Genomic DNA, 23,387 nt, shown 5'->3' on the forward strand with positions numbered 1-23,387 from the left:
TGAGCTGCTCCCCTTCCCTTCTTGGCTCCCTCCTTCTAAAGGGGTAGCTGCTAGTGGTACCTCCTAGCCAGCCTCAGTGCCGGTCAGCCATGGGCCTCTGCCTTCTTGACCTTGGCGTGGGCATCAAAAGATCGTTGGGCTCACCCACCAAGAATGTCATTGAAACTCCAGGTTCCTGGCTGGAGGGGGCAGGGAGGAAGTGAGGAGGGAAGAGGGAGGCCCTGAGCACTTTTCACAAGGGCCCCTCCAAGGCGGTTTTCATCAGAGCAGCTACCGATGTCCCATAGGTTCCCTGCCCCGCACCCCAGGCCAGCTCTCCTTTCCCAGCTCTTTTTCTCCTTGTTTAGGAAAAAGAAAGGAAGAAAGGGTGGGGGGGGGAGGAGAGAGAGAGAGAGAGAGAGAGAGAGAAGGAAAAAAAAAAAACCAACCCAACAACAAAGTCTGTCCCACTCCAGTGAGGTAATTGAAAACAAACTTCTTCCCCACCCCCCCACCTCAGTTCTCACAGCGCAGAAAAGGGAAGAGCTGCCCTGGGAACCCAGCACTGGCCATGACCACGATGCCTACTCTGACCCGCAGGCCAGAGGGGCTGTGGCTGGACTGGCAGAGCAGAGCGTCCTCCTTTCCCAGGGGCACTGGGGCAACAGTGAGGGACAAAGGCTCTGATGCCACTCCGGAGAGAGGCATCACCTTCCAGGTCTGGCCCACCACTGGGCCTCTTCCCCTTTGAAACAACAAATCAACAACAACAACAACAAAAGCAACTTATTACCAAATGATTTAATTGGTGGTGCGGTTATAGAGCACCCAAGCCTTGGAGACCAAATGACTGTCCTCCAAGAAAAATCATGAAGTGGGGCTGTCCACAAGCCCTGGACGAGGGCTGTTTCCTCTGCGCTCACTCTCCCTGGCAGCCTTTGAAGAGGGAGAAAGGGGGAGGAAGAGAGACCCTGTAGGGAGGGTCTAGGCTTATGGGTCTCCTAGGTGTCCTGCCCAGCAAGTCCCAGCCCAGGCCTCAGGGAAGGAAGGAGGGGAGGACTCCGCAGCCAAACCACCCCTACCTCACCACCAGAAAAAACCAACAACCCCAAACCCCAAAGGAAGGAGAATGCCAAATGTCTTTATGGGGAAGCATTTCACAAACGGGGATGCCTGGTCTGTCCATCGCCTTGAATCGGGAGCATTCTCGCTGAGTCACCCGAGAAGCCTCTGGTGTTGAAACTGGTCCGGTGCCTCGTGCTGATTAATGAATTACAAATCCCCCACCCATGTGCATGCTCCCTGGACACTGGAAGAAGAATGAGCTGGGCAGTGGGCCCGTGGTGCCCTCTTCTCCCCCGCCCCCCCAGGGGGCATTGTGAGCCGGTTAGTCACCTGCCCCAGCCCCTGGCGCCTCACTGAGCTTTAGCTTTTGGAAATGGGACAAGCGGCGGGACAATAGGCCAGGGGGGCGGTCAGCCCAGACAAAGGGCAGCAGGAAAAACACCATCACTTGCTTCCAGGCCAGCTCGCTGGCATTTGGGAGAATGTGTCATTGCATTTACTTAGGGGGAAGTGGGGGGAAGGTTAGAGACGAGGAGGCAGAGGTAGGGTGAGAGCAGGGACCCTGCGCACGGGGCAGGGGACAGGCGTCCCCAGGCCGACACCAGGGGAGAACCCCACACAGAGGCCGCCTCACAGTCCTGGCTCTCGGGAGTCTGCAGACGGACTGATGCCCTCCCCGCCCCTCCCCCAGGAGGCCCAGGGTGGTACCACGGCAGCCTCGCCTCACCTCACCCCCCCTCGGTGTTGTGGGAGGGAGAGGGAGCCCCAGAAGCCCTCCCTTCCCTCCTCCCCCCTCCTCCCCCCACCCCGGGGAGGGCCGCTACAATTTGTGGTTACAGCTTTACACGTCAGAAAAAAAAAAAAGTTTGCAGAATGTCCCACACCGAAAAAAAAAAAATCCGAAACCGAGCGAAAAAAACCTGCGAGTGGGCCTGGCGGATGGGATTATTAAAGCTTCGCCGGAGCCGCGGCTCGCCCTCCCACTCCGCCAGCCTCCGGGAGAGGAGCCGCGCCCGGCCGGCCCGGCCCCCAGCCCCATGGACCTCCGAGCAGGTAGGAGCCAGGCGTCCGAGGCCCCGGCCCCCGCCCCCGCCGAGCAGCCACGAGATCCGGTTCCCGTCCTGCCCCCCGACACCCCCGGGAAGCCCTGCGCCGGGGCTCGCGGCCGGAGGAGGCACGGCTGGGCGCTCTCGAGAGGGGCCGGGTGGGGACGCGGCATTCCTGGAGTCCGTTCGGCGGGGCCAGGAGGTGGCCAGGGGTGCGGCGGGGAGCCCGGACGACTCGCAGACCTGGGGAGGCGGCAACCTGGAGCCCCAGCGAGGCGGGGTCCCGGGGAACCCGCAGACCGAGAGCCCCGCGCAAAAGTCGGGGCAAGCGAGTGCGAGGCGGGGAGCGAGGCTGTGGGAGGGAGATGCCGCGCGAGGGGAGGAGGGGGCCGGGGAGAGGAAGAGGGAGGGAGGCAGCGGGGGAGCCCGAGGCCGGGCCGGCGGGAGGCGCGGGGAGGCCGACACCTCGGGCCGCGTCGCTCCCTCCCCGGCCCGCAGGGAGGGGAAGGCGGGCGGGAGGGAAGAAGGGCGGGCGAGCGGAGAGGAGCGTGGGGGGCAGAGTCGAGCCTGGCTGGGCCGGGCCAGACGGGCCGGGCGGCGGGACTCGCGGCTTCCTCGCTGCGCGCAGCGCGGCCGGAGCCCTCCATGCTGCCCACGGCCGCGGAGCCGGCGGCAGGTAGGGCGGGCGCGCGGGCGGCGGCAGCTAGCCCCCGGCCCGCCGTGGCCTGGGAGTGATTACTGCAGGGGGCGGGGGGACGCGGGCGCAGCCCGGCCGGACCGGCAGGAAAAAGTCCGTCACCCGCGGGAGTGGCGGGAGCCCTGCGGCCCGCGGGACGGTGGGCGGGCAGGGCAGGGAGTTGACGCGCGGGAAAGGGCAGCGGCCGAGCTCGGGAGCCCGGCGCCCCGGACCCCGCCCCCGCCGCCGGGAAGGGAGCGACCCGGCGGGAGCGGGCGGGGGGCGGGGCCGGGGGCGCCGGGGCCACACAGGGGGAAGGCGCTGCCGCCGGGAGGGGTCCGGGAGCGAGAGGTCACCGCCGAGGAGGGAGGGCCATCGAGCTGCTGCTGCAGCCGCACGGTTCCCGGGCCGAGCCCTTCGAAAGCAACCTCAGGTCCCCGGGGCCTCGCCAGAGTCCCCCACCGTTGCTCTCCCCACTTTACTTTTCCAGCGCCACACTGGGCTCCAGGAGCCCTCCCTACAGACCCTCAATCTCAGAGGACCCCACTTTCCTCCAGGGCCCAGCCTGGCCCTCCGCCGTGGGGTGGAGGGGGCTTCCAGGAGAGGCGGGGGAAACTGGCGGTGCCGGCACGGCGGAGCAGTCTGAGCCTTGGAGAGAGGCTGGGGTGGGAGTGCGGACACATTCTCTGTCAGACACGGTTTCTCTGACCCTGACAGACCTGTGCCCTGCTCCTGAGCACACACCGGCCCTCACATGGACACAGGTACCTATGCCCCTAACAGCCCAGATGCGCTCCCCCAACTAGCTCAGACACACTCGCTGCCTGGAGTTACACGCAACCAGGGAAGGAAACAGATAGAGATGGTAGCAACTGTCACCCAGCAGCCCCAGAAGTGACACTCCTGACTAGTGTAATGGCTCCCTCTTCCCTCCACGCACAGACCCACACTCCTGTCCCGTTCACACTTCTGCACACCACCCCCTACACACCAACTACTTTGCTCAGGGACACTTCACATTCCTCCCCACAATCCCACCTGCCTATTCACACCCTGCTCCTGCCCACTCTCTCCCAGCCCCTCCCGCACCCTCTTGATAACAACACCCTTTCCAGCTCACCCACAGCTTGCCCTGGACTGTTTCCTTCACTTCTTCCCCCTGCCTCTGGCTTCCAGCTGGCTGCACAGCAGCCCCCTGGCTTCTCCCTGCGCTCCCTGAGCACACCCAGGGCCCTCTTGTGGCACAATCAGGAACCCTTCACTCCGGCTGAAGCCCAACTCCTGTCTTGGTTACTGACTTCACAAGCAGGGGCTGGCCCACCCTCTGCGTCTTTCCCTGGGCCTCAGTTTCTTCTGTCTTTTAGGAGGGAAGAGAAGGGCAGGGAGGGGAATGCTGGAGAGGACAGCAGAGACGGAGCCCCACAAGTTTCAGCGAGGAGGGACTTTAGCATGCACAGTGCAACCTCCTCATTGTAAGCCTATGGTCACCAGAGGGGGTGGTGGCAAAACTAGTTCTCCTGACTTCCAGGCCCATGTGTCCCCACTCACCAAACCCCTTCTCAGCAGTCTGGGGGAAAGGGAATGAAGGAGGGCAGACGGGAGAGAAGAAGAGAGGGGAGGGCAGCCAGCCTGGAGGACGGAGGAAAGATGGGTTTCTGTGGCCTGTCCCTGGGAATCCAGGTCAGGAGGCACCCCCTAGGGCAGTTTCCTACAGTCACAATGCCTGAGTCTCACACCACAGTGTACACATCACCCCCTAACCCACTCTCCCCCCCAAGTCCTCTCAACAGATCCCTCCAAGGTCACCCAGATGTTGGTCCTAGTCCAACATCTGAGAGCAGGGCCCTTCCTTCTGGCTCCCATATTTAGCTCAGCCTGTGGCCACTGGCCCTACCTCTGGGGCCCTGCAATGCCTCCCTGGCTCCAACATTTAGAGGTTACAGCTCTTAGCCACCAGTCCCAGGTGCAGAGTCTCCCAGCTGACTCGTCCTACCTATCCTAACCATCTTGGCACAGCTGCACCACAGAGCCCCCACCTTCACTGGGAGAGGTCAGCCTGGGGGATACAGGCCAGGGACTGAGACAGCTGGCCAGAGATGCATACACGGGTGTGCCTGCCTGTGCAGCCGTGTCAGAGTGGCCATGTGCTTGCGTGGGCTAAGAGTGTGTGTGTGTGTTCATGAGGGGGGCCTGGGTTCCCAGGGCCCAGGGATCTGGATGGAATTAGGAGCTGGCCCGGGTGGGGACCAGGATGGGGGGTGGAGGGATGCTGCAGGAAACGTGAGCTGTGCTCATTAGCTCCTCACGTGCTTAGCCGGATTTATAAACACAAGGAGAAGACGGGATGTAAACAATCAGCGGGCAGCAGCCAGAGGCAGAGCTGGGGTGGGGGCTGGGCTGGGGGCCAGGACTGGGGGAGGGGGCCAAGGACACAGCCCCCACGTCTGTCGCGGTCCACCTGCACACCATGAGCCTGGAGAGGAGGGTGGATGAGGGCTCCAGGAAGCCCACGGTAGACTCCCTCCCCAGGAGGCAGGCGCTGTGCTGGGTTCCAGTGCTCACAACTAGACCACAGGTGTCGTCGGCCCCAGGCAGCTTTCCGACTGGATTCACTGCCTGAGACATGGACATGTCTTGCCCAGAGTGGACACTGTCACAGCAGAGGGCAGAGCCTTGTCCTTTTACCTCCCCTTTCTCCTCTCCTAGTCTCTCCTCCCTCTGGGTTCTAGAGACTCCTTCCCTCTTTCTCGTTCTCTCCATGGGCCGGTCAGTCCACGGGCCAGTCAGTCCGATCCTTCTGCTCTCCCCTGCCCACCCCCCACCCCGGCCCCCGCCTGCAGTGACACAGTTACCTCAGAACTGAAATATTCCTGGAAACACCGGCCTCGTCTGGTTAATTTCATGAGCCGTTTTTCTGCCCGGATGACTTAGCTCTTGTTTATTCAAAAGCTTCTCCCCCTGCTGTCCCTGAGTAGGGAGCTGGTCCCCCCCAGGGATGTCCCACAGGGCTCAGATGGGGAGAGGGAAACAGGCCCAGAGCTGGGATCCTGACCACACCTCCCTGCCATGGGATAGCCAGAGCCCTGTCCCAGAACTCTGGCTAGCAGGTCTGCGCAAGGCAGTGTGGGGTAAAGAGACAAGCCCAGCTCCCAATTCCTACTTCAGCTGGGACCCTTGGCACTGCCACCAACTTTGAGCGAGGCCAGACTCAATCCTGAATGCCATCTCAAGGTTAGAAGGGCCACTGCCCACCTCAGCAGGTCTCCAGTCTCCAAAACGAACACTATTTTGTACCCCTAGGATCCTGGAGGTGACTCAGCTAGATCCTTACACTTCGTGCAGAGGGGAAGGGCCTGGAGATGGGATGTGAAGAAGAAAGAATAAGAAGGAACTAAGAGTAAGGCAGGAGCTAGGGATGGAAAGGAGCATCCAGGAGGGAAGCCACAAGTTGCAGATAGGGGAAAAGAAAAGGGGAGCCTGTTTCCCCAGGGAGCAGTCAAGTGCCTGACCCTGTTCTCCGTCCTAAAACACACGTGTGCATGCATGCACACCTACACTCATGAACACCCCTCAAAGAGCCTTCACCCAAAAGAGCAGGGCCCCTGTAACTGGTGTCCCCCACTGCCGTGCTCCATCAGTAAAGCCAGCCAAACATCTGAGTCAAGACTGACCAGTTGTGCCACTGTAAAAGTCCCCACCTGACCCCTGTGCTCTATAAGAGACACTTCATCCAACTTGAATCCTGAATCCTTCCCAGTTTGTAACCCTCTCTAAACCCTGCCCCAGCGTTATGGCTAGCTCTAACCCTAACCTAGTCTTCATTCTTTCTTAAATCCAAACCCTATCGTAACTCTAAGTACAGCCAAATTATTAAACCTATCCAACTTATTTCCAACTATCAAAGCAACATGTGTCATTATAGAAAAATTTTGAAAGTATAAAATATAATCTAGAGGAAAGAAATCACTAATGACGGCCCACCTACCCAAGCTTAAAACCCAAACTAGCTCTGCTCTTCCTGATGTGCCAAACATCATACCATCTGACATCAAAGTCAACAAATTCACAAACCTTAGCCCCAGCTAACCCTCTGCCTGCCCAAACCTAACCACATCCCCCTGCTGGACTCAAACCTCAACCACACTAAATCAACCAAATCCCAAATCTAAACTAATCTGAAACTTTAAAAATAACCCAGTCCTTAAACCTAACCTCGCCCAATGCCAAGTATATCCCTACCCTATCTAAATCCTAATTGCCTCTGCCAGTCCCAAATGTCCACTGAATCCTGACCTTGGTCCTAATCTAAAAGCCTGGAAAAGCACGTTTCCCACAAACTTCTTGCGGCATCGACTCTGGGCATCCTGGTATGTCCAAACTCTCCAGCGCCATCGGCTGATCTGATAGCCCAACTCATCATATGCATAGCTCTCCCTGTCTATCCCTGTCAACTGGAGGCTGAGGAAAGTTCTCACTGCAATCAAACTTTTCCCCACCCAACACTCTAGATGAGAATGGGGCAAACCTCCACACTGCTACCAATCCCTGGGAGTGAAGGCTAAATCTCCTTCAATCTAACCCCACCCTATACTTCCCACACCCAGGAACCATATCCCAGAATATACCCAAAATTGGCTCTATGAGGCAGCCCTGTGTCCTTCAGCCTGATCCTGGTGGTCTAACCCTACACCTTGCCTCCTCTGGCCGACTCCGCTCTTGGCCGCAACCTCTCTCCTGCACCCTCCCGCGGGGCTGACCGCTTTCAGTGTGCCAGCTCTGATACATGCCTTTCCCACTGTTGGCTCTCCTGAAGCTGCACTGGGATTGGGAGACTCGGAGAGAAGACTGGAGTACAACTGGAACCCGGACAAACGGATTCACAGTCCCTCGGCCTGGGCCCATCCCTCGTGTATACACATACATGTTGGCACACATGCTGTGGTACACATGCCAAACACTTTCTCAGCTGACACACAGAGACATGGCAAATAGCTACTGATAGACACGCACACGCGCATGCCAAGTCCTTGTCCTCAAACACACATGCCTCTTCTCTCTCTCTCTCTGGCCAGGAGTGTTCTCCCTCCTCCATCCCTTCTGCCTCCCATCTGGTGTCCCATCCTCTGTCCAAGGTCGGGACAGACACCTGAGGGGCTGCCAGCAGCTTCCCCTCTTGGGCCTGGGCCCCCCCTCATGCTTCTTGCCCATCCTGTCCACAGGGGACTCGTGGGGGATGTTAGCGTGCCTGTGCACGGTGCTCTGGCACCTCCCTGCAGTGCCAGCTCTCAATCGCACAGGGGACCCAGGGCCTGGTCCCTCCATCCAGAAAACCTATGACCTCACCCGCTACCTGGAGCACCAACTCCGCAGCTTGGCTGGGACCTACGTGAGTATCCAGCTTAGGAGTCTGGGAGTTGGGTGCAGAGTGAGGAGTTGGGGGAAGACAGACATAATGGTGGAGGGTCCTAGTGAGGGGAGGAGTGGTAAGGAGGGGCCCTTTGGCTCCAAGCAGCCTCCCTGTCTGGCCTATCTCCTGCCCTTCCCTCTTAGGTGCCTCCTCCTCCCCAGCCCTGGCCCCAGGACTAGGCATGTGGGCAGGCCTCGCACCCGCCTTGGCCCATTGCCCCACTGGCTGCCAGCCCAGCCGCCCGCCTCCCCCTGGGGGCCGGGGAAGTCTCCTCTGTTTACACCGTGTTGTGGTGTCTCTTGCACGGGCGGGGTTGGGTGGGGATGGAGGAGCCCCACCTCCCATGCCTGTGTTCCAGCTCGTCTCTGCCCCTAGACCTGGGGCCCTGCTGCTCTGGACCCATGGGCCTCCCTTCTGCCTGCCTTTCCCATCCTAGCCGGGCCTCCTAGAGGGGTCCTGGGGGAAGAGGACTGCAGGGAACCCAGGCCAGTAGTGGCAGGGGGTTTGGGTGGGGATGGAGGTTATGCTGTAAGGATTTGGGGGCAGTCCAGAGGTGCTCAGAGAGCCCAGGAGAGAAGGAAGGAGGGTCAGAGGAGCCAAGGACCATGGGGAACCGGCCCCCTCTTCCCGTGTTCCTCTTCCACATCCCAGACCCTACTCTGGAGCCAGGGAAAGAAAAGGGAGGAGGGTGGCGGGGGAGCTGGCTCCAGCCCCAGGATACACCGAGGAAATTAGTTTGTCTCTGTGCTTGTCAGCGTGTGAACCTCCCCCTGGGCCCTTGCCTATCCCAGGCCTCGCCCCTCTCTTCTCCCTTTCTCTCTCAGTCACACATCTCCCTCATCCCTTTCCTTGGGCCCCAGCCGCCCCCCCAGGGGCTGGCAAGGGCTTTGCCCTCTTCCCTATGCTATTCTTCCTCCCATATCCCTCCTCCTGGCCTACTCTTGTGACTGCCTCAGTTTCTTCCTTCTGCAGCCCTACTCCTATCAGCTGAATCCTTCCTTGGGGGTGTTAGTGAGTAGCCTTCTGTCCCAATTCCTTCACCCGCTGGGACCCGGCATGTCAGAGAGGCAAACAGGGCTCTGATGCCAGCGGGCCCCTGCCTTTCAACACCGGCTTTCCTCCCTCTCATTTCCCCATGCAGAAAACCTTTGCTTGACTCTGCTACCCCCTCTAGTTCCCGACCCTTCTTCTCTCCTGGCTTTCCCTGCCAAATTTCTTGAAGGAGTGGTCTACACCCTCTGCCTCCACTTCCTCTCCACCCACTCACTCCTTAACCCCCTGCAATCTGGCTTCCAGGCCCCAGCAATGGTTCTCTCCAAGGTCGTCAGGCACCTTATTCTTGCCAAAGCCGACAGTATTTGTAGGCTCATTCTCCTTGCTCTCTGTTTTGCAGCCACACTGCTGAGTACTGCTGCCTTCTTGAACTCCTCTTCCTTGGCCTCTGCACTCTCCTGGGCCATCTTCTACCTCTTCAGCCTCACCTCCTGGTTCCTGGTGGCTCCTCTTCCTCTCTGCCCTGCCCCTGCGGTGGGCACTCTCCAAGGCTTGCCACCTCAGCCAATGAGCACGTCCTTGCTGAGTGTCTCCTGTGCGGCTTTCTCTTTCTACGCCTCTCCATAGGAGAGCTCAACTGTCACCTCCATGCTGGAGAAACTCAGGGGAGCCCATGAACAGAGAGGCCTAGCATGGCGACGGGGCCAGTCCTTGTCCTCAAAGGACAAGAAATAGAAGCTCTGGGTGCAGGTCTCTCAGTGGCGAGCAGGCTGCTCTGCCCGCCTCCTTCCCCATCACCCTCTCCTTTTCACAGCTGAACTACCTGGGGCCCCCTTTCAACGAGCCTGACTTCAACCCACCTCGGCTGGGGGCAGACACTCTGCCCAGGGCCACTGTCAACTTGGAAGTGTGGCGAAGCCTCAATGACAAACTGCGGCTGACCCAGAATTACGAGGCCTACAGCCACCTTCTGTGTTACTTGCGTGGCCTCAACCGGCAGGCTGCCACAGCCGAGCTGCGCCGCAGCCTGGCCCACTTCTGCACCAGCCTCCAGGGCCTGCTAGGCAGCATTGCAGGCGTCATGGCAACTCTGGGTTACCCGCTGCCCCAGCCTCTGCCCGGGACTGAGCCCACTTGGACCCCTGGCCCTGCCCACAGCGACTTCCTCCAGAAGATGGATGACTTCTGGCTGCTGAAGGAGCTTCAGACCTGGCTGTGGCGCTCAGCCAAGGACTTCAACCGGCTCAAGAAGAAGATGCAGCCTCCGGCAGCTGCGGTCACCCTGCACCTGGAGGCCCATGGCTTCTGATCTCTGACCTTTACCAACTCCTCTTCCCTAGCCCTTCAAACCCTGCTCCCACTCTAGGAGGGAGAACCCTGTATGTCAACACTTGTTGAGCCAGGAGACAGAAGCCACAAGCCTCTGGCCCTCCCCTGGACTTGGGGGTGTGATGTAATAAGCCCTGTCTCCCTCCCACCTCCCAAAGGCTTACAGATCTGGGGAAGAGGTGCAATAAGGCCGATCCTGTTTCCACAGGGAGTAATGCTCAAGGGAGTCCAAAGTGGTTCAAGGTGGTATAAAGGCTCTCACAGCCTCCTGCCTTCTGCCTACCACTTGGCCAGTGCCCACCCAGCCCCTTAAGCAGCACTTCCAGGAAGCACACCTGGGGGACAGGAGTAGACAGCCACCACAGCACGTGCCTTCTGGGGTGAAGCCCTTTGGCTGCCCCACTCTCCTTGGATGGGTCTTGCTCCTCCACCCCCAAATAACTCCACACATCCAATTCAGGAAACAAACATGGTGGCAAGTCTAAACAGAGAGAGATGGGATTAAAAATAAAAGGGGTGGGGCCTGCATTGGTAGTGGCCTACAGACCAGAAGAGATAATACTGAAAGCAGAGGGGCAGGGACAGACCAGACCCAGGAGTCAGCAAAGCAATCAGTGGCACAGAGTGGCAAACAAAAGCCATGGTGAACATTAGGACCTTGCCTTAAATTTTCTTGCCAGCATCATGGTGCCTCTTCTCTGCCCCTTTCCCAGGGTATCTGTGGGTTGCCCACGCTGGGGAGGGCAACCATAGCCACAGCCACAGGATTTCCTGAAAGTTTACATTGCAGTAGCATTTTGGGGTGTGGGGTGGCAGCTCCCCCAGGCCCTGCCCCCCCAGCCCCACTCACTCATGACTCTAAGTGTGTTGTATTAATATTTATTTATTTGGAGATGTTATTTATTAGATGATATTTATTGCAGAATTTCTATTCTTGTATTAACAAATAAAATGCTTTCCCCAGAACTTAGTCTCTTTGCCTAGCCTTGCCCCTCCTCCTGGTGCTCATTGCTGCTCTCTTGGCCCTGGCCCTGGCCCTGGCCCACCCTGGCTCCCACTCCACCCCCAGCCTCTGGTGGAGGTGCTCAGAGCTCAGGAAGAGGTGCTCCTCCCTCTGCCCACTGGGGCGATGTATGCACCCACCAGCCCTGTGATCCCTCAGTCCTGTTGAGAAGCTTCGGTCTATTTTGGGTTTTCCTTCTCCCTGCCTTTGCTCAGTCTTCCTCACCTTTCTAGATTGCTTTAATGGCCTCAGAGGTCTGTCTCCCTTCCTTGAATTTCTCCCCTCCAGCCCACCCTCCCCATGGTGAGCAAAGCTACCTATCTGCCTATCTGGTGCTTTCCCCAAAGTGGTCAGCCCAGGGGCATTCGGTCCCCAGCTTTCCCAGGACTATGGCCCCCATGCCCATGGCTGCCCACTGGGGCCTCAAGAGTAATGACTCTCACCTCAACACTCTCTTCCAGGGGAGGTGACAGACTGCAGCCAAGTCACAGTTCTCAGCTGTGACTCTACTCCTTTCTCTTCAATGTATGACAGCATATTTGGGGAAAAGAGAAAAACTCCTCTTAGACTGTGGGAGAACAGGATAGATGCTATTCAAGGGATGATCTAAGCTCAAATCCAGTTTCATGACCTCCTAGCTGAAAGACCTTAGACAAATTAAAGCTTTCTATTCCCCATTGGTAAATGGAGATAATTAAATACCCTTATAAGATTGTTGGACAGGATAAAAGAAACAATAAAGGTAAAATGCTTGCTTGGCTGTAGCAATCGTGGTAATTAAAGATTACTTGGGATATATCAGCATGTCATGACATTTTAGTTAAGAATCACTGGGTAAATTAATGGATTAATTGCTCCCAGATAATACATGCATATTTCACAAGGGCCTCCTAGAGACAATGCCTTGAGCAAAGGAAATAACGAATGATGGTAATGTCAATCAGCTGGCAAACCCAGTAAAGCCCTAATTACCTGCCTGTCACTGACTGGTGAAAGAAAGCTAAAAGAAGCCTAAAACCTAATGTGGCTCCTGTCCTTATGGAGCTTGCAATCAACTTGGGAAGAAAAGATTAGTTTACCCAAAATAAAAAGGCCAAAAGCGCACACGTGTGATGTAGACTAGGAGGTACCAGCAAGTGCGAGAGCCACTAGAGAAGGGAGAGGTCAGAGTGTAGGTGCAGGAGCTGTTGGACTTGCTTGTGGGTGGGGCGAACCAGGCTCTTCTGAATGTCCCTGAGTCATCTGGCCCAAGTTGAAGGGAACGTGCCCCACCCTGAGGGGTCCAGGCTCTTCGGGTGGAGACATTTGCCCAGGCATGGCCAGGGGCACCCGCAGGCCCTGCCCTCTGCCTAACAAGACAGAAAGGAGAGGGTATCCCGGCTGTCTCCATACACAGGCAAAATGAGTCGTGGCCTGTGATGTGCAAAGCACTCAGCAAAGGGCCCTAAAGAACACGGAGGTAAGTGAGGTGTAGGTCCTGTCTGCACAGAGCAGAAGCAACCCCATACAGTGAGCTTCTTGGGGGGAGATTCCGAGTCTTCCTCTTCTCTCTATCTCAGCACCCAACTCAGACTCCAGCCTAAAGAAGGTGCTCAATTAGTGTGTTGAACAAAACAATCCAGAAAAGGGAGTGGGAACCCCTCCCCACAAATGCTAGACTACAAGGCAGAATTCTATTAAGAGCAAATAAAAGAAAAAAGAGAGATCCAGGCAAAACACTATGGAAGTCTAGGAAGGAGAAACTGCATCTAGTTGAGTGAAGGCCCTCTAGGCTGTGCGTCCTTTGGGAAGGAAATGGTGTTTGAAGTCATCGCTGTATTTCCAATGTGTGGCACACAGCAAGTGCTCAATAGTTACCCTTTGCATAAACGCATGAGGTGGGATTTGACACCATTCTCGAAGGATGGGTAGAATTTGGACAGATGGAGATGGAGCAGGATGAGGGTTAGCTAAGTGTTTCTCTCCTCTTCAAGCAGATGGCATCCTGAGGGCAGGCTCCGTGATTTATTCATCTTTGCGTCCCTACAGCATTTTAGTATAATGCCTGGCAGAGTAAAGTCCTCAATAATTTGATTTAAGCGGATTTAAAAAGCGTCAAGACAACAGCATTTTAGAAGTTAAGAGAACAGAATTTGAGGGAGGGGGTTGATCAACAGTCTCAGATGCCCCAGAGGAACTGAGAGAAGAATGCAGAGAAAACCCACTGGTTTGGCAACCGGGAAGTCACAGGTGACCTCTGAAAGAGCAGGTGAGAAGCAGACACCAAATTGTGAGATTGAAGGATGTGGTAGGCAGAGAGTAAGAAGGGTAAATAAAGTCCCTCAGAGTTTACTAGTAAAGGAACTATTTAGAGAGGTTACCAAGATCAAGGAAGGTTTTTTTATTGTTGTTGTTTTTATTTTTATTTTTTTTTGAGACACGGTTTCACTCTGTTGCCCAGGGTAGAGTACAGTGGCATCATAATAGCTTCCTGCAGCCTCAGACTCCTGGGCTTAAGCGATCCTCCTGCCTCAGCCTCCTGAGTAGCTGGGATTACAGGCGTGCACCACCATGCCCGGCTAACTTTTTTATTTTTTGTAGAGATGAGGTCTTACTCTTGCTCAAGTGATCCTCCTGCCTCAGCCTCCCAGAGTGCTAGGATTATAGGCATGAGCCACCTCGCCCAGCCTGTTGTTTTTGAATAGAAGAGATCTAAACATGTTATTGCTGAGGGAGAAGGTGGTGGCTGGGGAAAAATGGAGAGGTTTGGAGAATGGAATAAGGAGACAACCAGAGGAGAATCAGAAGGGTTGCTGAGGGGGTGGGGGTGGGGATCTGCAAAAAAAAAAAAAAAAAAAAAAAAGGCGGGGCTGGGCAGCCATATGGAACTAGATGGTATCTGCAGACATACCTTTTTTGTGGACCCATTCAGCATGGATTGTGACATTCCTTAGCATGCCAGAGATGGCCAAAGGGGGGAACAGAGTGAAGAGAGGGCATTTTCTAAGGCTGAGGACTGGCAAGGCAGGGATGGCAGAGAAGCAAGCGGCAAGGGAGTCTAGGCTTCTAGAAACTATTGTCGAGTGGCTGTGAGCACTGAGCCACGCGGCGTAGGCAGGATGGTCAGAGGAGGGAAACAGGAGGGGAATGGACCTGGAGAAGCACCCAAATGGGGACCACTGGAGTTTACTCACTCTGAGGGTGCAGGAAGTTCCCGTGGGGGGTTGGAGGGGGTAGAAACAGATGACAGCATGGTCAGAGAGGGCATTTCAGAATTTGAGTTCTTGAACTCTCTCCCAAATAGCTCCTAATGATGGCGACAGGGGTGTGAGCCCCTCCTTCGGGTTTTGGCACTGTGTGCCACAGGGCCTCCTGTAAAACTGCCAGCACCATGGGACAGGGAGCTCTTGGTAAATGACAGATCATCAGTATTTTCTGTGAGTGAGTTTGTCATCGGCTCTCCATCCATTGCTGCTTCAGGCAATATCACGCGTGTTGCTGGTTATCTAGCTTCCACCTCTCAAGTATAGCTGCAGAGTCAGAGGCTCAGGCCCTGCAGTGTCAAGGGGGTGGGGGGCACATTATCTCTGGAAGTCCTTATGTCCTCACAAGGCTATGGAAAGCGGGTGAGAGGGAGGGAGAGAAGGCCCTCCTCCCTGTCAGTTCCAGAGAGCACGTGTAGATTAGAAATCTCATTGCCATCTTGGGTGCTTGTGTCTGCGAGAATGAGCACAAAGTGAAGAACTGTTGACTGGGGCAGGAGGCAACTTCCGAGAGGGTAGGAGTGGGTATAGAGGAGGCTCTGATGGGGGGGCAAAATAGTCAGACCTTGCCAGCTGCCCACTTTTGCAAAGACTGACCCAGGACATAGGGGCCTCCTCAGCATGTGAAGAGACTCCTTTGAGCACTCGTCCCACATACACACATCACAGCCAGAGCCGCCCCATGTGGGGAACGGCAAAGGGAGGCCCTCTGTTCCCCTTAACCTAGGGGACAAGGGCCAGTGATTCAGGCCTGGCTGAGTGCTCTGACGCTCTGGCTCTGACAGGGGGCTCCCTGAGCTCCCCCTTCTTCTTGGAGCTACAACTGTCCCTGCCTTTGTTCCTTCAATTCTTGGGCTCCCTGACTCAGCCTGGTTCCTCAATTTCCCAGCAGGGGACAAAGCCCTTGTCAGCGGGGTGAGGGTGGGGGCAGTGAGAAAGCTTTAGAGCCAAAGTTCCAGTCCTTTTTCCCCAGTCTCAGCCTTCAGGGTCTCTCAGCCCTGCTAGGTCGGAGGTCACCTCTAGGCTCCTCCCATATTGCTCTCATCTCCAAGGCTTGGCTAATGGGGTGGAAATGGTTAACTAGGACCGTCCTCCCAGCTGGACAAAGTCTGACACCTGGTGGCCAAGGTGAGGAATGGCCAGAAGGGCCCCTTTTCAAATCTCCCCAGAACTTGTCCAGAGCCAGGATAGCCAAGGTGAAAGGCGAGGTGTAGAACGGAAGTGTGGAGGGTGGTGGGGGCAGGGAAGAGGAGACAGCAGTGGCAGAAAAACCCAGAGACTTTTTTCTCCCTCCTTGTGCCCCCCAGGCTCCCACTCCTTAAGCCCACTAGGTAGGAGAACCTGGACAGGGAGAGGAAGGGTGCTGGGAGGGCAGTGAGGGACTAGGAGTGGCTGCCTGCAAGAATTCTGGCCCCAGGGTGGGAATGGGGCCCAGGGGGTGTGACTGTGTTGGGAGCCAGGGGCTGTTAGTCTGGATGCCCAGAATCTCTGTGGGGTGGGTGGCGGGGCCTGAGGAAGGGGGCTGCTGGGGAGAGGGACGGGGAGCTGGATACGCCCCACAGCCCACTGGGCCCCAGGCAGCTGCTCCCTTCCCGTCACCTGCCTCCACCTTCCCAGCTCTACCTGGCTCTCCCCACAAGCCCCATCGTGAGCTAGGGGAGGGGAAGGGGCTCTCAGGGTGCTTGAGCAGTGCTGAGGCCCCCTGTCCTGCCACATTGTCTGAGCTAAGCCAGGCCTGGCCCCCTTCCCCCTGGAGCAGTGAGCAGTGGGCCTCAGCTAGTTCTAGTTCTTTTCTCTCCTGTGCTCCCTAGGATGTTGGCCTTGCCCCTGAAGCAAGGGCCTTGAGTGTGTCCAGGCCAAGGTGCAAAGGTCGCTCCTACTAGTCACATCACCAGCCTCTGGGTATCAAGGCTGACATAAGGAACCTATGGCTGGGTCTCAGGGCATTCCTCCAAGGACAGAGAACTTAGCCCCCAACTCAGACCTCTGGCCTGGCCCGCCCTCCAGCCTGAAGCCTGAACTGTGACAGCAGTTTTGGGGATGGCCCAAGAGGCTGCCTGAGTAGGGGAAGGGGTTCTAGGCAAGAAGGTGATAGGAGGTGGACGGGGTTGGAGAGCAAAGAAGGAAAAGACCCAAGGATGGGCAGGCCAAGGTCCAGCTTAGATGCCAGCACACCTTAGGGATCCAGATGCTGAGTCAGGCAAGGGTGCCAGTTGGACAGGGATGGGTCCAAAATCCCTGGGTGCCAACTACTCCCTTAGGGCTCAATCCCTCCGCTATTTGACCAAGAGAGGAGGGCCATGCTGCCTATGGTGAGTTCCCTCAACTCCAGGCCAGAAAGCCAGGCCTAGGGTGCCTACATTTGAGCTGACCACTCTGATTCTTTTTCTTGGGCCAAGTGTGAGCTGAAGCCCAAGGGAGACATCTTCCAGGCTGCATAGAAGAGCCTAGCAGGGCTTGAGCCAGGAAGAGCTGGGGGTGGCTGGCAGGGACGGCTCAGACAGCATCCACAGAGCAGGTCAGGGTTCCAGAGGTTGCCAAAGGAGAGCAGGGACTAGGCTCAGGCAGCAGTAGGAGCTGCTGTGGCTGCTCAGCGGCACACCCCATTTCACGCTCCCTGGGCGGTGGCAGGGCCCCACGGCTATCAGCTTTCAGGGGGTGGGAGGGACAAGGAATGAGGAGGGGTCTGCCCCACCCATGGCTCCCTACTCCCTCAGGGATTTGTGGACTCAGGAGGTAGGTGCCACATACCTCTGGGAACAGCCCAGGAGCCCCTTGTGGAGACCCTCTGGGGAGGGAGTAGTCAATCCCACAGAGCCTGGGCGCCACCCCTCCACAGAGTGCTTGGTCCCTAACTGGACTCAACACCCAAGCCCTTCCCAACCCTGGTGGAGAGGGCCTGTCTGCTTCTGTCCCCAACTCAGCAGGGCCCCTGTCTCCCTGAATGTGGGCCCCACTTAGCCCACAAGGCAGACGGGGGGATTAGAACAGTCGCAGCCCAAACAACACAGCAGGGAAGGGCCCTCCAGCTCTATGCAGCACCCCACGAGCTCCATCTTCCACTCAGCCCTCCTCAAGGAAGCTGACAGGACAGCCAGGCAGAAGGTGGCCCTGAAGACATGGCCTGCTCCTCCTCCCCTTTAGTGGCCTACTCTCCAGAGCAGTTCTCCTCCTTTGTTCCATGTGTACCAGGTGCCTAGCCCTCTTCCTAATGCAGAGCACCCAGACCCCAGAGCAGTGGGGAAGGAGGCAGGCAGAGGCTCTGAGCAGGCCCCACCCTCCTGGTACCCCTGGAAGGAAGAACCGGATGGGATCTCTAGAGGGTGATTAGAGCTGGGCTGCTTCCTGTGCTGGTTCCCAGACTCCCACTGGCCAGCACTTTTGCCTGCTGCCAGGAAGTTGGTGAGGGGGAGGCGGCAGTAGGGGTGAGTCAGCGATGACAGGAGCCCAAGGGACAAAGGTCATGGGTGGAGAACTGAGAGACACTGTTTACAGCAGCCCACCTCCTCCAGGAGGCCTTCCAGTGCTAATCACCCCTGTGGTCCTAATCAATCTCAGACCCACCCTGCCGGCTCTCTTCTGTTTGTTAGGAATTCCCGCCTCTCACTGCCAACTGTGCACCCGCCTGCCCTGTGAGCCTGTGAGATCCTGGGGAGCAAGGAGGGATGTGGTTTGACTGGGGCCCCACAATGCCTTTGACTATCAGCAGTGATGATAATTTGTCTATACTTCCTGCTTTCAAAAACCTTATTACGTCTATTTTAATTGAGTAATATGCAGGGAAGTGTTTAGAACAGTACTTGGCACATGGTGAGCACAATATGAGTGTTAGGTTTGTTGTTAGTATTTTCTGCTCATACTCAAATTATTATGAGAGATGGGGCAGATTTTGCCAATGAAGAACTGGGGCTCCAAACACACTGCAAAGGGGAACTAAGACCCCTGCTCTGGTCTGCTCAGAATGGAATCTTCCTGACTAGTAGGGCGGACAGGGGCAGGATACAGGACCCCGGGAGAGCCAAAAAGGCAAACACTTGCCTAGACTAAGAGTGGGCAGTGTCTTCGGGCGCAGACTGTGAGAAAGGCACTTTCAGAACCCATGGGCTTCTCCAGCCGGGTCTCCTGGGACCAGTGGGGGTGGGGTGGGAGCAGGGAAGGGGGCTGGATTCGCCCAAACTCTCTTTAAACCTCCAGACCTGCCCCCACAAAACTGGTTGCGCCAAGGGGCCGAGTGAAGGCTCCAGCTGGGCTCTGGGGAGTTATAAACTGGCCACGGGGATTAGCGAAGCTGAAAAGAACATTTGCCTAGGAAGGGAAAACGGGAAGTGAGAGGCTGAGGATAACGCTCTGCAAGTCCCTCGGGACCCATTGCAGACCAATGGGGGGTAGGAGGAGGTGGTGAAGTTGGGGGCACCGTGACAGGTCCCCCACCCCAGCCTGACCCCGCCTCCCCTAGAACACAGCTGCAGCAGCTGCCCCGCCCCCTCACCCAGTGCTGCCTGCCATTGGCTAGAGCCAGGGCCCCGCCCCGCAGAGGCGGCCTGCCATTGGCTTAAGTCTTTGATGTTTGTGTGTTTGTGGGGGTGGGAGAGAGGCGTCATTCCCTGGAACCCGGCGACTTCCTCTCTCTGCTTGTCTGGGTCATCTCGTCTGCCCATCGTCGCTGGCCCCGTCTCTCTCTCTGACTCCCTCTCTCAGCAGCTGTCTCTCTCACGTCTGCTGTGCCTCTCTTCCCCGCAGTCGCCTCCTTCTTTGCCTGCCTGGGTGGCCGCCATGGGCCGGAAGCGGCTCATCACTGACTCCTACCCTGTTGTGAAGAGGAGGGAGGGGCCCGCTGGGCACTGCAAGGGGGAGCTGGCACCCGAGCTAGGTCTCTGAGGTGTGGGGGAGGCAGGAGGAGTGGACGCGGGGGAGTTGAGAGGCCGAGGGTGGAGGGAAGCGTAGTATGTCCTCTACTCCCGACACACGGCCGCAGGAGGGCAGAGGCAAGGGGTGTGAGGAGGTCTGGGGAACGGTGGCACAGTTGTGAGGCGAGGGCCAGGGGGCTGAGACCAGCCTCGCAGGGCAAAGGCCTGGACAGGCTTGAGGAGCAGCGTGTCATTGCAGGAGAGGAACCCCAGTCCCCCAACAAGGATGAAGCAGAGCTGGAGCTGCTGAGGCAGTTTGACCTGGCCTGGCAGTATGGGCCCTGCACAGGTGAGAATCCCACTCAGGTCCCACAGAGCACATCTCTGAACCAGTCCTGTCACCCACACGTCTCTGAAGCGACCCAAACACCTGCCTGACTCTCAGGCACTGTCTCCTGTGACTGCGGGGTGTGGAGGCTCCCAAGACATACCCCCCACATACACATTTTCTAGTCTGGCCTCTTCCCCATCCTCCATGAGGCCCCAGAGTCTTCTTCCCACCCTTGCAGGGATCACACGGCTGCAGCGCTGGCATCGGGCAGAGCAGATGGGCTTGGAGCCTCCTCCAGAGGTGCATCAGGTGCTGAAGACCCACCCTGGAGACCCCCGCTTCCAGTGCAGGTCAGAGACAGGCCAGAAGGGCTTTCAGGGAGCCAGGGCCATCTCCAGGCATCACTGCCCTACTGGCCTGGGTGGGGTTGCCCTGACCTGAGGGAGAGATGGATGCAGGCCTGTGGGTCCTTGGTGAGCAGACAAGAAGGTTCTGCGAGGTACATGGCTCAGGAGGACAGGCTGCTTTAATAATTCTTATCTGTATGAGCTCTGGCGGGGGGAGGTGCACTCCGTACCCAGGCACTATCTATTTAGTACTGAGGGGTTTGCCACGGACTACAGGTATGGCTAGGACTGGGGCTGGTGAAATCAGATCAAGGGATTCAACTGACTCTCCCTCTCCCTCTCCTCTCCTTCTCTCTCTCTGTGGGGTATTCCTCCCTCCCATCCCATCTTCCACAGCCTCTGGCATCTCTATCCCCTGTGAGGTACCACCTAGGATCTCCTGCCCTTGGCATTCCTGCTAGCCACCTGAGGACCTCAGGACAGAAGTGAGAGCCAGCTGCTGCCGCTTGGCTTGGCTCTGCTGTGGAGGAGCCTTTGGCAGCTGAATCTGGAGGTCTCTGTGGCTAAACTCCTCCATCTGACCAACAGGCTCCTGGAGCCCCTCTGAGAGCCGACACAGGTGAAGCTGAGCACCTCCTAGATGAAGAAAGGTCTCAGGGGACAAGGACGTGGCCATGACCCTTCTGATGCCTGCCACACGCCTCCCTGACCTGCGGTGTGGCAAATTAGGCATAGATTTGAGCGGACAGATGATCTAAGAGGCAAAGATACATTCCCCGCCTACAGCTGGGAATCTCAGGGCAGGACTGGCTGAGCTCACAGGGCAAGGGGTTCACTAAAACTTATCAATAAAGAATATTGAGCCTGGAATCCTGACCTCCAGTTCCTTAATGTGATCCTGCTTTGGCTGGCAGTTCCCAGCAAGTTAGTAGGTGGGAGAGAGCCAGCCACACCCCTCCTCTTTTCCTGCAAGGAAGCCACAGGCCTGAGAGGGAGGAAAGACAGATGCCTTAAGAGATAGACCCAGTGTCCTCTCAGGAGCTGAGAGACCTCTGGCGCCCCCTGGTGGTCCAGGAGGGAACTACTCTCTAGTAACCTTCACTGACCGGCTGCTGACCCGTCGCCTGCCACCTGCCTGCATGCTGCTGCTGCTCACCTCACAGACATGGGTGCTTTGCCAGAGAAGGGCCCGTGGGGCCTATGGCTCATGCATTCCCAGCAAGCACCTGTGCTTCCTACAATGGGGGCTACATGGACCCAAAGCAGGGCTAGGGCGGTTCTCAATTTGCAGGATCTGCTCAGACATGGCCATAATCCAAGGGGCTTTGGTAGGGAACTGGCTGGAGCAAGAAACAATGCTTAGGGGACCCTGGGTCAGGGTATGACATGGAGAATGGAATCAGTAACCCCTTATATAGTGTTACCTTCATTTGCTACATCAGCCCTCCAGCCTGAGGGCAGACAGACACAGCAGGAATAACTCCTTGGAAACAGGCCTAGACAGCAGCTCTGTGGACTTTGTAGGCCCCATCTTACTGAGCAGTGACCATGTCTGAGATGCTTTAAGTGTATTATCTCTAATCCTCCTAAAAAACCTTCTAGGTAGGTTTTACAGAGAGGGAAAATGAAGCTAAGAAAGGTTAAATAAAGTTGCCCAAAAGCACACAGCAGGTACATGGTGGTGCAGAGACTAGGGGCTTTTCCAGTCTATGCCATGGCCCCTGCCCATCTGCTGAGCACCTAGTATGTGTCAGGCACAAAAGGTCCTCTTGGGGCGTTGTCAACAGTGAAGAGATGGACAAAAACAAACATGTATATTAACTATGTCAGGTGGTAGTCAATGGTAAACAAAATTAGGGTTAGGGTCAAAAGGGGTCAGAGAATGCCAATGGTGCTATTTTAGAGAGGTTGGTCAGAGATGGCCCTCTGCTAAGGTGGCATTCGAGCAGAGACCTGAAGGAAGTAAGAGAGCAAGGCTTGCACCCATGTGAGTATTCCAGGCAGAAGTAACAATAAGTAGAAGCTCTCCAAGGCAGGAGTGTTTCCAGGCTGTTCAAGGAACAGCATGGAGGCCAGTGTGGCTGGTCAAGGAAGAGACGGGGAGGGCAAGGGGAAATGAGGCCAGACAGGTAGCAGGCAGGTCCCACAGGGCCTTGCAGGCCATGATAAGAAATCTGGGTTTTATTCTCAGTGAGAGGGGAAGACACTCGAAGGCTTTACGCCAATACATGACATAATCAAACCTATGTTTTGAAAACATTCATTTGGCTGTTGGTGGAGAACAGATTGTGGAGTTGGAGGAAGACAAGAGGTAGCAAATCCACTCGGGAAGCTATTGGAGTTGGCCTCGTGAGAGGTGATGGAGATAGGGACCAGGGTGGGGCGATGGGTCTGGTAAGACGTGGCCAGGTGCTCTGTATTTTGAGAGAAGAACTGACTGACAGCACTTGCTGATCAGTTGACTGTGGGATTTAAGAGAGAGGAACCAAGGGTAACTCCTAAGGTTGGGGCTTGAGCGACTGCAAGGTCAGAGCTCCCATTACTAAGATGGGAAAGGCTGTGGGAAGGCTAGGCTGAGCTGGGGAATCAAGAGTTCTGTTTTTTTTTTAGCAATCTAGATCAGCAGAAGGAGTTCTGTTTTAAACATGTTGGATTTGAAGTGTCTGTGACACATTCAAGTGGGCATGGGGTGTGGGCAGTGGGTATGGAAGTCTGGGATTCTGGATAAGTCTAGACTTGAGATATAAACTTGGGAATCCTCTAGATTGCACTGAAAGCCACGAGAGTAGATGGGATTACCTGAGTGAGTGCAGAGAGAGATGAGAAGTGGTCCAAGGACAGCCCTGGGGCCTCCTACACTTGGAGGCCAGGGGAAGGGGGCACACAGCAAAGGAGACAGAGGAGTGGCCGGGGGGACTGGAGGGAAATCAGGAGAGCAGAGGGTTTGGGAGGCTGGGCAGAGGGGTCTCAAGGTCTCAGATGCTCTGGAGAGGCCTGAGAACTGCCCACTGGATTTGGCAATGCAGAGGACACTGAGACCTTGACAACGGCAGTTTTGCGGAGTGAAGGAGGCTGCCTGGAGAGGCGGTCGAAGGGGAGACGGGGAGCGTGCCAGTTCTTTC

The 23,387-nt window shown here is 56.7% G+C and overlaps 2 protein-coding genes across 2 annotated transcripts; both read left to right on the forward strand.

Annotated features, from left to right (window-relative positions):
* The first annotated feature begins 7,164 nt into the window (after positions 1 to 7,164).
* Positions 7,165 to 11,465, forward strand: CLCF1 (cardiotrophin-like cytokine factor 1). Its single transcript, XM_012665461.1, has 2 exons — positions 7,165 to 8,152; positions 9,981 to 11,465. Exons 1-2 carry the CDS (start codon positions 8,000 to 8,002, stop codon positions 10,473 to 10,475), a joined length of 648 nt encoding a protein of 215 aa, XP_012520915.1. The 5' UTR covers positions 7,165 to 7,999; the 3' UTR covers positions 10,476 to 11,465.
* A 7,872-nt stretch (positions 11,466 to 19,337) lies between these two features.
* On the forward strand, positions 19,338 to 21,135 carry POLD4 (polymerase (DNA-directed), delta 4, accessory subunit). Its single transcript, XM_012665337.1, has 4 exons — positions 19,338 to 19,610; positions 19,847 to 19,936; positions 20,157 to 20,268; positions 20,662 to 21,135. Exons 1-4 carry the CDS (start codon positions 19,514 to 19,516, stop codon positions 20,684 to 20,686), a joined length of 324 nt encoding a protein of 107 aa, XP_012520791.1. The 5' UTR covers positions 19,338 to 19,513; the 3' UTR covers positions 20,687 to 21,135.
* The last annotated feature ends 2,252 nt before the right edge of the window (positions 21,136 to 23,387 follow it).

Source organism: Propithecus coquereli, unplaced genomic scaffold (assembly GCF_000956105.1).
Source record: "Propithecus coquereli isolate 6110/MARCELLA unplaced genomic scaffold, Pcoq_1.0 Scaffold120, whole genome shotgun sequence".
Taxonomy (NCBI): Eukaryota; Metazoa; Chordata; class Mammalia; order Primates; family Indriidae; genus Propithecus; species Propithecus coquereli.